The sequence below is a fragment of the Gossypium raimondii genome, chromosome 8 (genome assembly GCF_025698545.1).
Source record: "Gossypium raimondii isolate GPD5lz chromosome 8, ASM2569854v1, whole genome shotgun sequence".
NCBI lineage: Eukaryota > Viridiplantae > Streptophyta > Magnoliopsida > Malvales > Malvaceae > Gossypium > Gossypium raimondii.
Window position 1 is genome coordinate 57,734,058 of NC_068572.1, and position 12,628 is coordinate 57,746,685.

At 35.4% G+C, this 12,628-nt stretch overlaps 3 protein-coding genes across 5 annotated transcripts; 1 reads left to right on the plus strand and 2 right to left on the minus strand.

The window, feature by feature from the left end:
- The first annotated feature begins 4,309 nt into the window (after positions 1–4,309).
- Positions 4,310–7,575, plus strand: LOC105792454 (aspartic proteinase). Of its 3 annotated transcripts, XM_012621039.2 has the most exons (14): positions 4,316–4,487; positions 4,589–4,932; positions 5,028–5,088; positions 5,193–5,287; positions 5,366–5,481; positions 5,588–5,756; positions 5,859–5,898; positions 5,989–6,053; positions 6,134–6,247; positions 6,338–6,402; positions 6,662–6,818; positions 6,907–7,026; positions 7,109–7,197; positions 7,297–7,575. In XM_012621039.2, exons 2-14 carry the CDS (start codon positions 4,603–4,605, stop codon positions 7,379–7,381), a joined length of 1,506 nt encoding a protein of 501 aa, XP_012476493.1. In that variant the 5' UTR covers positions 4,316–4,487; positions 4,589–4,602; the 3' UTR covers positions 7,382–7,575. The 3 variants fall into 3 exon arrangements, with proteins under 3 accessions (XP_012476492.2, XP_012476491.2, XP_012476493.1); XM_012621038.2 differs by having other exon boundaries at positions 4,310–4,932; positions 6,665–6,818; XM_012621037.2 differs by having other exon boundaries at positions 4,315–4,932.
- Positions 7,576–7,685: 110 nt separating this feature from the next.
- LOC105792453 (pentatricopeptide repeat-containing protein At1g56690, mitochondrial) lies at positions 7,686–10,187 on the minus strand. The gene has a single exon (XM_012621036.2). The coding sequence runs from the start codon at positions 9,921–9,923 to the stop codon at positions 7,812–7,814; it is 2,112 nt and encodes a 703-aa protein (XP_012476490.1). The 5' UTR covers positions 9,924–10,187; the 3' UTR covers positions 7,686–7,811.
- Positions 10,188–10,777: 590 nt separating this feature from the next.
- Positions 10,778–12,246, minus strand: LOC105792455 (galactinol synthase 2). The gene is made up of 3 exons (XM_012621040.2): positions 11,808–12,246; positions 11,379–11,699; positions 10,778–11,287 (listed from the first exon to the last, which is right to left on the minus strand). The coding sequence occupies exons 1-3, from the start codon at positions 12,114–12,116 to the stop codon at positions 10,925–10,927; spliced, it is 993 nt and encodes a 330-aa protein (XP_012476494.2). The 5' UTR covers positions 12,117–12,246; the 3' UTR covers positions 10,778–10,924.
- Between the last annotated feature and the right edge of the window lie 382 nt (positions 12,247–12,628).

Below are 12,628 nucleotides of genomic sequence, written 5' to 3' on the forward strand. Positions count from 1 at the left end.
ATATTCGGGTTCTTCAACTCCTGTAGTCCATTCTTTCTTTTTAAACACTCATTTACAACGAACAACCTTTTTACCTTTAAGAAGTTTTACAAGATCCCATGTTCTGTTTTTGTGGAGTGATTACATCTCCTCTTGTATAGCAAACATCCATTTTTTTGAGTCTTCACAGCTAATCGCCTCAGAATAATTAGACGGCTCTTGGTTTGCATCTATATCTTCAGCCACATTTAAAGCATAAGTAACTAGATCAGCCTCGGCATACTTCTTTGGAGGTTTAATTTCTCTTCTAGTTCTGTTTTTGGCGATAGAGTATTATGATGAAGAAGCAACTCTATTCTGAAATTTTGTACTGGCTTGAGGAGTCGACTCTGTTGTAGATTCTGGATTAATCTGATGCTCCACTTGCTTTTGATTTTCTTTATTGGAAGAGTCTTTAAGATATAAGTTAGGTAGCATAGCAGTTTCATCAAAAACAACATCTCTGCTAATCACAACTTTTCTATTTTCAGGACACCATAACCTATACCATTTTACACTAGCTTTATAACTAAGAAAAACACATTTAATGGATCTCGGTTCCAATGTTCCATTATCAACATGAACATACGCAGGACACCCAAAGATCTTTAAATCAGAATAGTTAGTAGGATTACCAGACCATACCTCTTATGGAGTCTTTTTCTCAATGGCAACGGATGGAGATCGGTTGATAAAAAAAAACATGCAGTAGAGACTGTTTCGGTCCAAGATATTTCCAACAGTTCTCCATTATTTTAATTAGGGCTTTACGTGTTCATCCCTCGAATTTTGTGGGTGTTAGTTTGGCTTTGATTTTACAACCAAGCTAGCATTTGATAAAAGTTATAGCATGCTTGGTTATGAATAAGTTCCAACAATGCACAACAGCGACATGGTGACCAAGATAACGCTTCTTCGTGGTCTGGTCTTGTACCATTCCTACGTTACGCATCTAAATAATTAGATTGTAACTCAAACGGTTAAATTTAATTCATGGTTGCTTAAGAAAAAAAAGTTGCACAAAGGAAATGTTACTTGCGAAGAGAAAATTTAATGCTATTTTACCTTTATGGTGAAAATGTTTTAAAAATTATATTCCTAAACTTTGTATTTAGATAGCTTTATGATATTAACAATGATTTAGATTAGTACTATGGTAGTAAGCTTACCTTTTTCCATTCAATTTATTTCTTAAATAAATAAATAAATATTAGATGGGTAGGTCACAATTTGGGTTCCATAGTAGTTAGGGAATTGTTTTTGAAAATATTTAAACTTTTATTTAATTGAGAAACTCTTCTTTAACCTCTTTTACTCTAGAAGCTTGAAAGAGCATGTACTTAAACTTTGTATTGGATAAGGTTATGCCAAAAAAAAGGGTTAAAATTGATCCAAACTAAACCCAAATTTTATTTTATTTTAATGTTTTATAATATAAAAATAACTTAAAATTAGTATATAAAAACTATTTTTCAAAAATATTATATAAAAGTTTTTTATTTACTTGAAAATTAAATTGTTTAAAAAATTGAAACTTTATAAAAAAAATGTAAAAAATCATATTTTTAAAAATCTCAAATTTAATTTGAAAATCAAATTATTAGGAAGACGCAAACAAAGGGAAATAGCATTGTTGTGGGTAAGAAGAGATGAAAGTTGTAAAATAAATGAAGAGAAAGTGTGTAGGCATTCAGTTCAACCACACAAAACTAAGGCCCAACCCAGCTATCTTATGTCCACTCTCAGAGCCCATCTTAAACCTTTGCACGTCTTAACACACACTTCACAATCAACCTTCACTAAATTTTCGCCTAAAGCAATCATTGTAAATATATTATTTTAAAATAAAATAAATATTTTTTAACAAAATGTCAATACTTAACAATATATTTAAAATTAGACAAATCCTAAATGACTAGATTTATCGTTTTAAATATATACCTTTAACATAAAATAAAATAAAGTATTTTTTATATAATTGGTCTATTCTAAATTTTGAAACAATTCCCGTGTTTAAAAATAAATTAAATCAAATCAACTAGTAAATTGTTTTTCCTTTAAATATAAAATGAAATATAAATAATATAAATATCAAAAAATATATAAATAGAATCCCCACATTTTATTTATTACTTTCTCTCTTCCATTTCTTTCTTCCCCCAATCACAAAACCATAAGAGTAAAAAATAAAAAGCTAACTCTCAAATATTGAGGGACAAAAATCTACACTACCCTCATTATATTTTACTATATACATATAAATTAATCTAATTAAGAATATTTATATTTATTGGGAAATAGGCTTGCTCATGACCAGGCTACCCACTCATGCCCGAAGGCCCATTTGAAAAATGGAAAGATTTTTTAGATAAAAATATAAGGTCCGAAAAATAGGTTTTGGTAAAATTTAAGGTCCGTTTTCTATATGGGTTGAGCATTGGGCAAGATTTTGTTGGCCCAAGCCTAGCTTAGTCCGACCCAAATGTATTATGTTGTAAAAAAATAATTATATTAATTATATAAATTTATACTTATATTAAATCACTAACCCAATAACAATTAAACTCATTATCCAAAACCTAAAAAAAAAAAACTTACTCAACTAAATAACCCAACTCAAAATATAACATTTTAAAATTATATGTAATACAATAAAATATTTATTATATTTATTTATGCTTTTTAATATAATAAAATATTTATTATATTTATGATAGTGTTTTTAATATAAATATTTTTTAAGATGTTAGAAAGTTTTTATTTTAGCCTTTTTTAGTGCATTTAGTGTATTATATATATTTTAAAAAAATTTATTTCTAAATGAAATGTAATCTAAAAAATCAAATATGAGTAGGACAGGTCGAGCACGGGTGTACCTTTCTTAAATTGGGTCGGGCTTGGGCAAAAAAGTAAGCCTATTTTTCAGGTCAAGTCGAGCCCGAAATTGAAAAATTAATCTAGATACATTGTATGGACCCGACTTAGCCCGGTCCATGAGCACTTTTATCGACAAACAATGGTATTTAGCAATACATGGTGGCCTTTAAAATATTGTAGAGTTAATTGAGATCACTTTAGAATTTTTATACTCTAGTCATAGCAGCACCTTTTGTCGAACCACCCTTCAACTATATGTCAAGGACAAACACGACTAATCTTAGCCTTGTGGCCTCATAAGAATAGTTCATACAATTCTCAAAGATATATCAAAAAGAGTTCTTGTCGGCACCTATCAATCCATCACCTCTCAAAGTCTGACAACACATGTTCAATCATCTCATATAGTCCCCCACATAAACTCTAACAGTATTTCTAAGTTGACATCCATCACTCTATCCTCTGCAAAGTGCTTGATGGTTATGACTCACAACCAAGTCAATCAACCTCTATAAATACCCTTTTCAGCACTAAAGCAAGAAGTAACAATAACAAGAGGAACGAGAGATCAAGACAAAAGATTAACTTCAAAACCTACACTCTACTCAAACACCCTCTCCACCTAAACCAACATATTTAATGACTCTCGATATCATCTATGCTATTAACCACCACTTTTATCTACCCAACATCTTATTTAGCTTAATTATAATAACCAAAAAATCATTTCCATAATCGGTCTATTAGTACAATTTGATCCTTTCACCAAATACTTTCTAGATGGTGAAATGTCTACACATGCAACCAATGCATTATAGTTCTTGCAGTTTACTGATTAACATAATAAATTTAAAGAAACAATTTCTCCTAAATTCAGCTCCTTTAGACTGAAACAACAGCGGAAGTAGGAACCTAAACCTGAGGTGGTAAGGAATTTTCTTTTTTTAAACCCAGGAAGCAGCATAACCTGTCTCATCTCTCTATTTTTTTAAAACGAATTACAAAAATAATGGGTCACTCAAACCCCTGGAGTGGCATGCACTTGCAGAGTCTTGTTCAATTTGTCTTATCTTGTTGAAACATAAATATTGATACTGATACGGAAGAAAGGAAGTTTCTAAGTAATTTCTGGGGTATATCACATTCAGGCAGAAGCTAGCTTCTGTGTAATTTCCTGGAATTTGTTCTCATCTAATCTTTCCGTAATGATTGTACTTATATGTTTAATTGCACGATGATATGCAATTTTCATCGCTCGTGGAGCGCACCTTCCATTAAAGCCTGGTACGAGATAAAAATCTTCGAAACAAGTTAAATAGAAAATACAAGCACTAATTGTAACAATATAATGTGATATATATTAGTATTTGTTACATAAGCACGAGAGTATACACGCGCCAACATCTTTTGGCATGCAGACAAAGCAAGAGCCAACAGGAACACTTGGCTATTCCTAGATAAGATTGAAGGAGGGCTGCACACTCGCTTAGTGATCGTTTGAATAGAAATAGTTAGAGGAGTAAGCAATGCATAGTGTTTGTTGATATTAAGCAGAATTAAATGACGAGAGCAGCTTCCCTTTTCATATATAGGTGAATGCATGCTAGTTTTCACTTCTATGACTACCAATCATTGGCAGTCACGAGCATGACTCTTCAATTGACTCTCTCCTTCTCTCTCTGTCATGTGTCAGGACTTTCACTAAACATGGCGCACAAACTTGTTCAAGTGACTTTGTGTTTGTGGGTTTTTACAAGCTTACTTCTCCCCTCTCCCACTGCTGGCCTATACCGGGTTAGTTTGAAGAAACAAAGATTGAATCTTAATAGATTTAAGGCTGCTAGAATTGCAATGAGTGGAGGGGGTATGCTTCATAACTATGGAAGTTCAGATGGAGAAGTAATACCTCTAAAAAACTACATGGATGCCCAATATTATGGAGTGATAGCCATTGGCTCACCTCCACAAAACTTCACCGTCTTATTTGACACTGGCAGTTCCAATCTGTGGGTTCCTTCTTCCAAGTGCTACTTCTCTGTAAGTTTCTTCTCAATTGTATAACTCTTGTTGCTGAACTATGCAATATTATGCTAGAATTACTAATCTTTCCTGTTAATCATACCTATATGCAGATTGCTTGCTATTTCCATTCAAAGTACAAGTCTAGCCGGTCAAGTACATACACAAAGATTGGTAATTTTTCTATTCTATGGCATCATACCTGCAAAATGCTTGTTGTTAGAACTTATAAACAAAAACACATTATATAATAACTTATATTGTTTGGAGTGATTCAGGAAAACCTTGTGAAATAAATTATGGGTCTGGATCAATATCTGGCTTCTTCAGTCAAGACAATGTTGAAGTTGGGGGTGTAGTCGTCAGGGATCAAGTGAGTTTCGTCAGCTTTTTGAGTTTCTTTTAGTACTTTCCATTTGTTTACTGAATTTCTCTTCTTTTCAATCTTGAGGTTTTCGTTGAGGCTACCAGAGAAGGAAGTTTCCCTACATTTGTTTTGGCAAAGTTTGATGGAATCCTTGGGCTTGGATTCCAGGAGATTTCAGTGGGGAATGCTACTCCAGTGTGGTATGGTATTTGTTGCTTGTGTACTAAATTCTCATATACACAGTTTTCTTAATACATACACTAATTAATACATACGCTAATTAATTAAAGCATGACAAGAGTACAGGTACAACATGTTGAACCAAGATGTTGTAAGAGAGGACGTGTTTTCATTCTGGCTCAACAGGGATCCCTCGGCCAATGAGGGAGGAGAACTTGTTTTTGGCGGTGTTGACCCTAAACACTATAAGGGCAAGCATACTTATGTTCCTGTTACTCGAAAAGGCTACTGGCAGGTGAGTCAGAGTTACTCCTGCCTAATTATCCTACTGTTCTTAGTACTTTTTTGTGGAAGGGAACTTATTCTTAGTGTCTTCAAAAAAAAAAATTGTTTGCAGTTTGATATGGGGGACTTTCTCATTGGAAACAATTCCACAGGTGATGTAATACAAAGATTAGAATTAATGCTTGGTTTGGAGTTCTTACTACAAAGATATGTCCGAATCTAACAAATTCTGCTTACCTCAGGTGTTTGTGAGGGAGGTTGTGCTGCTATTGTGGATTCTGGAACATCCTTACTAGCCGGCCCCACGGTATGACCTCTTACATTATATATGTATGTATACTTGGTGTTTGGGTTTAATATGCAATTAATAATATCTGGTAAGTTCAGGCAGTTGTTACTGAAATCAATCATGCCATTGGAGCTGAAGGTGTGGTTAGTGCTGAATGTAAAGAAGTTGTCTCTCAATATGGGGACCTAATATGGGAGCTCTTAGTATCAGGGGTGCGTTTTTTTTTTTTTTTTATTGCTTGCTTTCAAGTTTCATCGTCTTCTCAATATCTGCAAACTTAATTACCAGCTGCACTTCTGCAGGTACAACCAGACAAAGTCTGTACTCAGATTGGCTTATGTGTTTTAAATGGGACTCGCTATATGAGGTTTCTCTTTCTCCCCCTTACTTTATATGTTTCTAAAGAAGATAATTTTGATTTATGTATCATAGCTAGACGAGTTAAAATGTGACACAAAAGAAGGCACTTTTATGATATTGGTGTCAAAAACAGTTCATTTCTAATCTTATATGGTAATAGATAATTGAACATAATTTTATGATATTGATTAGTTTTATTAGTGATTCACTGCACCTTGAGAAGCTTGCCTTGTGTTCGACTGATGTTTGGTTCACCTTGTGAGCAGCAGCGGAATTAAAACAGTGGTTGAGAAGGAAAACATGGAGGGGTTGTCAGCTGGGGACCAACTGTTGTGCACCACCTGTCAGATGACTGTTTTTTGGATTCAGAGTCAGCTTAAACAAAAGGGCACAAAAGACACAGTTCTCAACTACGTGAATGAGGTAGCTTATGTTGAAACTAACCCCTAATTTTGTTAAGAGAAGCAGACAATTAATCCATGTGAATTAATGAGGACCTTGACAATGACAGCTATGCCAGAGCCTACCAAGTCCAATGGGAGAATCAGTAATTGACTGTGCTAGGATTTCATTGATGCCAGATATTACATTCATAATAGGAGACAAACCTTTTAAGCTCACTCCGGACCAGGTTTTACATTTTGATTTCGGTTGAATTTATCAGTTAAACTAAGAGACTGAGTTTAAAGATTGAGTTATTATTAATTGTGCAGTATATTGTGAAGATGGGAGAAGGTATTACCACAGTGTGTGTGAGTGGATTTATGGCTCTGGATGTCTCCCCACCAAGAGGTCCTCTATGGTAAGTAGTAGTACTGGTAACTCTGTACTGTTTCTGTTATCTGGTAGCATCTATATATGGATGCTGAAATTAACTAAGTAGATGCATGCAAATTTGCAGGATTCTTGGAGATGTATTCATGGGGGTATATCATACCGTATTTGACTACGGTAATCTTGAAATTGGTTTTGCAGAAGCTGCTTAGTTTCCCATTATTCTGATTCTGTGTCTTACCATTTATATACATGGTGATAATCGTTGCTTCTGTTCTGTGGCAACAAACAATATATATAGAATGTATTTTTTGCTCTTAACCTATGCAAGCTTGTAGTACTACTCTATATGTTTTGCCTTGTTGGTTTTATGTCATGCTTGTGGGCTGTGGCTCCAATTCCAATATATATACCCTCTATTGCGCTGCAAGTTTAACTCATTCAAGTCGGTTACCACATAATCTCCCTCTCTGTCGCAAAAAAAGAAGCCAAAAAGTAATATAAGAAGTAAAAAAGTAAAAACAAGTTCAGGTGTTATCCCATTCAAGATTGCGGTTCACTGTTAGGAGCCAACATCATCTGCATAAGGCTCCCGCTAGAAATCCTGACCATTATGGTACCAATGTCATATAAGCTATTCTATTACCAATAGTCCCTGCAAGAACAGATGTCATCCTTAAAATGATGGAATCTATTAGCATCTCTCAAAATGATCTCTCTCTCAGTTACTTTTGCTATTAATTTGATTGCAGTGTGGCAATCTCCACAAACACGAAGATTTTTCATGACACGAATAGGTATCTCCTTAGGAACCTTCAACAACCCGTATGCCACAGCCAATTTCTCGCTGTGGTACCTCAAGCTATACAATTTTTCTTCCTCATCCACATCATGCAACACAAAATTTCCATCAGGATTATACCCAGCTTCTCGCAACAACACGTCTAAGTTTTCCAGCATCTTCATGATCATTGAATGCTCTGGATGTGCCCTGATATCACCTGTTGTGAACATATGTACTATTTTCTCAACCTCAATCCAGCTAGAACCAGGTGATTTCTTCACACTTCTTGCCCTCATATTTTTTCTCAGCTCTGCCACGTCATTCCATTTACCTTGTGATGCATATATATTTGACAACAGGATGTAGGGGCCTGCATTTTCAGGTTCAATCACTAGAAGCTTCTTTGCTGCAACTTCAGCTAGATCCAACTTTGCATGTGTTCTACAGGCCCCTAACAGAGAACCCCAAACAGCAGCATCTGCCTCCATGGGCATTTTTTCAATTATATTCACTGCCTCATTTATCTTGCCTGCTCTACCAAGCAAATCCACCATGCATGCATGATGCTCAGTTTTTGGCTCCACCATATATTTGGATTTCATCGACTCAAAGATATCTAGCCCTTCTTTAACCTTGCCCGTGTAACTACAAGCCGTGAGAACTCCAACAAAGGTAACATCATCTGGTACCATTCCTGTGGAGAACATTGATTGGAAAATCTCCAAGGCCTCCTCACCTAAACCATGCTGGGCATAACCACTGATCATAGAATTCCACATAACAATATCCTTTGAAGAAAACTTATCAAAAACTAACTTTGCTTTAGGAAGATCGCCACATTTAATATACATTGTAAGCAAAACAGAGGAAACATATACAGCTTCATCAAACCGAGACCTCACCAACTGGGCATGAACCTGCCTACCATGATCCAGACTTGCCAAACTGGCACAAACAGAAAGAATAGTAATCAAAGATGGAAATTTCGGCCTAATGCCCTCTTTTTGCATCAATATGAACAAATCAAGTGCTTTCAGTTCAAATCCTTTCCTCTCATAAACCTTAATCATTGCACTCCATGTCGCATCATCCTTAACCTTCATTTGATTAAATACCCTCCTTGCTTTTGCCACTTCTCCATTTTGGCCGAACCCAAGAATCAACGCATTGCCTGTGACGACTGATTTCACAGGCATTGCCTCGAAAAGTTCCAAAGCTGCTTCTATCCTTCCACACTGTGTATAACCCATCAACATAGCTGTCCATGACACCTCATTCTTCACAGGCATCACTTCAAAAAGCTTCCTAGCAACATCCACACGATTATTCTGCACATAACCCGTAATCATAGTAGTCCAAGCTACCACGTTTCTCCATGGCATCTCATCAAAAATCTCTCTCGCGTCACTCAAACGTCCTTCTTTACAATATCCCGCTATCATATTAGTCCTAGCAACCACATCCTTTTCCGGCATCATATCAAACAACCTACGCGCCTCATCAATCCGACCTTCGTGAATGAGTCCACCTAACATCACTGTCCATGAAACCACGTTCTTTTCGGGCATTAACCAAAACAGGGACACTGCCTCCCCCATCATACCCTCTTGAACATGCCCCCGAATCATGGCAGTCCATGAAACTACATTGCGTTCCGGCATTTTATCAAACACTTCCCTAGCTTCAGTAACCATTCCATTTTTTATATACCCAGAAATTAAACCATTCCAAGAAACGATGTTTTTCTCCGGCATTTTGTTGAATAGAAGCAGGGCCTCATCAGGTTGGTTGTTCTGAAAGTAGCCAGCAATGATAGAGTTCCAGGAATCGACTGTTTTGTTGGGTAATTCATCGAACACTTGACGGGCATTCTCGATTTGACCCACACGACCAAGTTGGGCTATCCGATATCTGGTTACGACCGGAAAACTAGTAGAATACGCTCTACATGTGTTTAAGAGAAACCGCATAGATGAGTAAGAAAGCTTTGGCTTTTTCCAGATGCTGAAATTAAATTAAAGCTTTTTGGCACAGAAATTATAAAACAAATCACGACTGGAAGGTGCTACGTTTGCATTGGCAGAGGCGATTAGTAAATTTAGCTTGATAGTTAAACTTCAGTCACACAGATTCAGACCCAAAAAACATATTCTATATCTAACAGTGTCGCCCGGCGTTCCTAAAGTTTAAAAGGAAACCTAACCGCATCATTTGAAGTCTCTCTCCTCTCCCGTTGTTTTCTTTATGAGGCATTTACATATATCAAATTTTAGATAATTTTGTTTTTTTATTTTTATTTTATCCAAATACTGAAATTTTAGTGCTTTTTGTTTTGGTTGAAATAAAATGATTAAAAATATTAAAAGAATTAAACTTACTTAAAAATAAATAAATTCTATAATAAGAACATTTTAATAAAATATATCTTGTAGACAATATTACATCTTTCAACCAGATGAATCAAATAAATACATATCTAATAATATACAAAGAAATCTGACATTTCCAAATCCTATTATCCGAAATAATCTTACATATTAAGCAAAAGCTTATTAACATTAGATAACAAGTGCATATGAATAATTCTATCATAATAATTATAATTCCAAAAATGCTGGGTGGGTAAGGCCAGTTTCGTACCATTAAACAAAAATTAAAGTCTTCTTTTTTTATTTTGCTTAACAATAAGATTTCATAGAATATAATTTATATATCATAATTTTAGGGATAAAATAAAATATATCTTGAATGGTTTAAATCTCGAAATTTCGAATTATAATTTATAATCATAAAATTTAGGTCTTCAAACCCGAGAAAAATGATATATGTACATAAGTGTTGTTGATATTATAACATAACGTACGATTACAAACAGAAGTTAATGTTAACAATCAAACCAAATAAATTTAACAGCATCATAAAATCTGTCCATTTTAAAAAGCAAGGACAGAAAAAAGAAAAAGACACAACTTTAAGCAGCAGAGGGGGCGTTAATATATTGAACAACGCAAGCATCTGACATAGCTGCCAAAAATGGTTCTAGCCCTGTTTGTTCATCTTCTGCTTCACCGTAACCCACAGCATTTGCGTAGTCAAGCGACTCGTCATTGTAAATGTCCCACCATTTTGTTACCAGCGTCTTAATGTCTTTCCTGTCCATGTTATCTTCTTTACCAGTAAATCTCCAGGGCTTGGACCCAGCTGCACAGTAGTGAACAACCTTCACTTTTTCTAGCTCAATGTTCTCTGGGTGGCGCCATAGCATGGCCATCACCAAGTTGTAAATTGGTGGAATGGGTCTGTATATGTCCCTGAAATACATGTTCAGATAATCCTGCACACATTGATCAGGAATGATCAGTTAGACACAGGAAATTAATTACTTAATATAAAATGACTTAATTAAGAACTTAATTTTCTTTTACCTGCTCAGCAAAAGGGGTAGGAGGGGTAACTTTGAGTGTTGTCAAGAGGTCGCCATAGACAGAAAGGTTTGGTTCATATACGAACATTCCAGCATTGAAGTAAAGAGGAGGCTTAGGACCCAACCGAGAAGGCCACTGAACCTTATCAGGGCACTGCTGGCAATAGCCAATCTTGTACTGTGGGGTGTGGCTCCATGTTTTCTCACAGAAGCAATCCATCACAGCATAAAAGTAGCCATCTTCCATGTCAAACAAGTGATCTATATTATCAAACACTTGGATGTCTCCGTCCAAATATATCATCTTGGAAAACTCCACAAACTGCAATTTCAAGTTGTATATTAAATGCACACGTGGCAAAAATCCCATCAAAAGCAAAAGAAAAAAAAAAGTTACGTGTAAAATAGTATCACATGCAAAACTACATACCTCCCAGATACGTAGCTTGGAATAGTTGATGACATAGTAGGCCATGGCAAACTGGGTCTGGTTCTCAGGTGGGTAAACAGGGTCGATCTCCTTGACTATGCACCCCTGATCCACTAGGATCTTCTTGTGGTCATCTGGAACGTCGGGTAAGACCGCCACCACAAGTGGGTACTTGCTCTTAACCTTCCTCAGCCCCTTGGCTAACCCAACCACGCCCTTAACGTAGTCCCCGTTCCCTGCCAAGAATGTAACAAAAGCCCTTTTGGGAGAGCTTGGGCGAACAGTCTTGGCGGTGGCAACACCTTCCATGATTGAAATAGGAAAAAGAGGGTATGGGTGTTGTTTTTAGTGATTACAAAGTGTTCTGAAAGTGCAAGAGAAGCTTGTTTTTTTGCCTTTGAGTGAGAGTAAGAATGGTATTGCTTGCTTGATGGAGAACCCATGAAGGAGAGGGGGTGTTTATATAGGAATCAGATTTGTTTACTGTACTCAAAAAGAGAAAAGAAAATATATAATATAATAAAGTTAAAAGAAATGGAGTCTCCTTCCATCCATTGAAAGCAGATGTTTGACTGTGAGGTGAGACTAATTGATTGTTTGACCAACAGCTTTAAGAGTAAGAGAGAAGGCGTTTTTTGCTAGTTACGATTAGAGATTAATTTTATGGAAAATGGACGGTGCACGAAAATGATAGGAAGGAAACGTCGAATTTATTAAATTATATTTATTTAAACTTAATTAATTTATTAATATTATTTATAAATTTCAATAAAAATTAAATTGATTAAAAATATTTTCCCATGTAAAATTAATATATATTT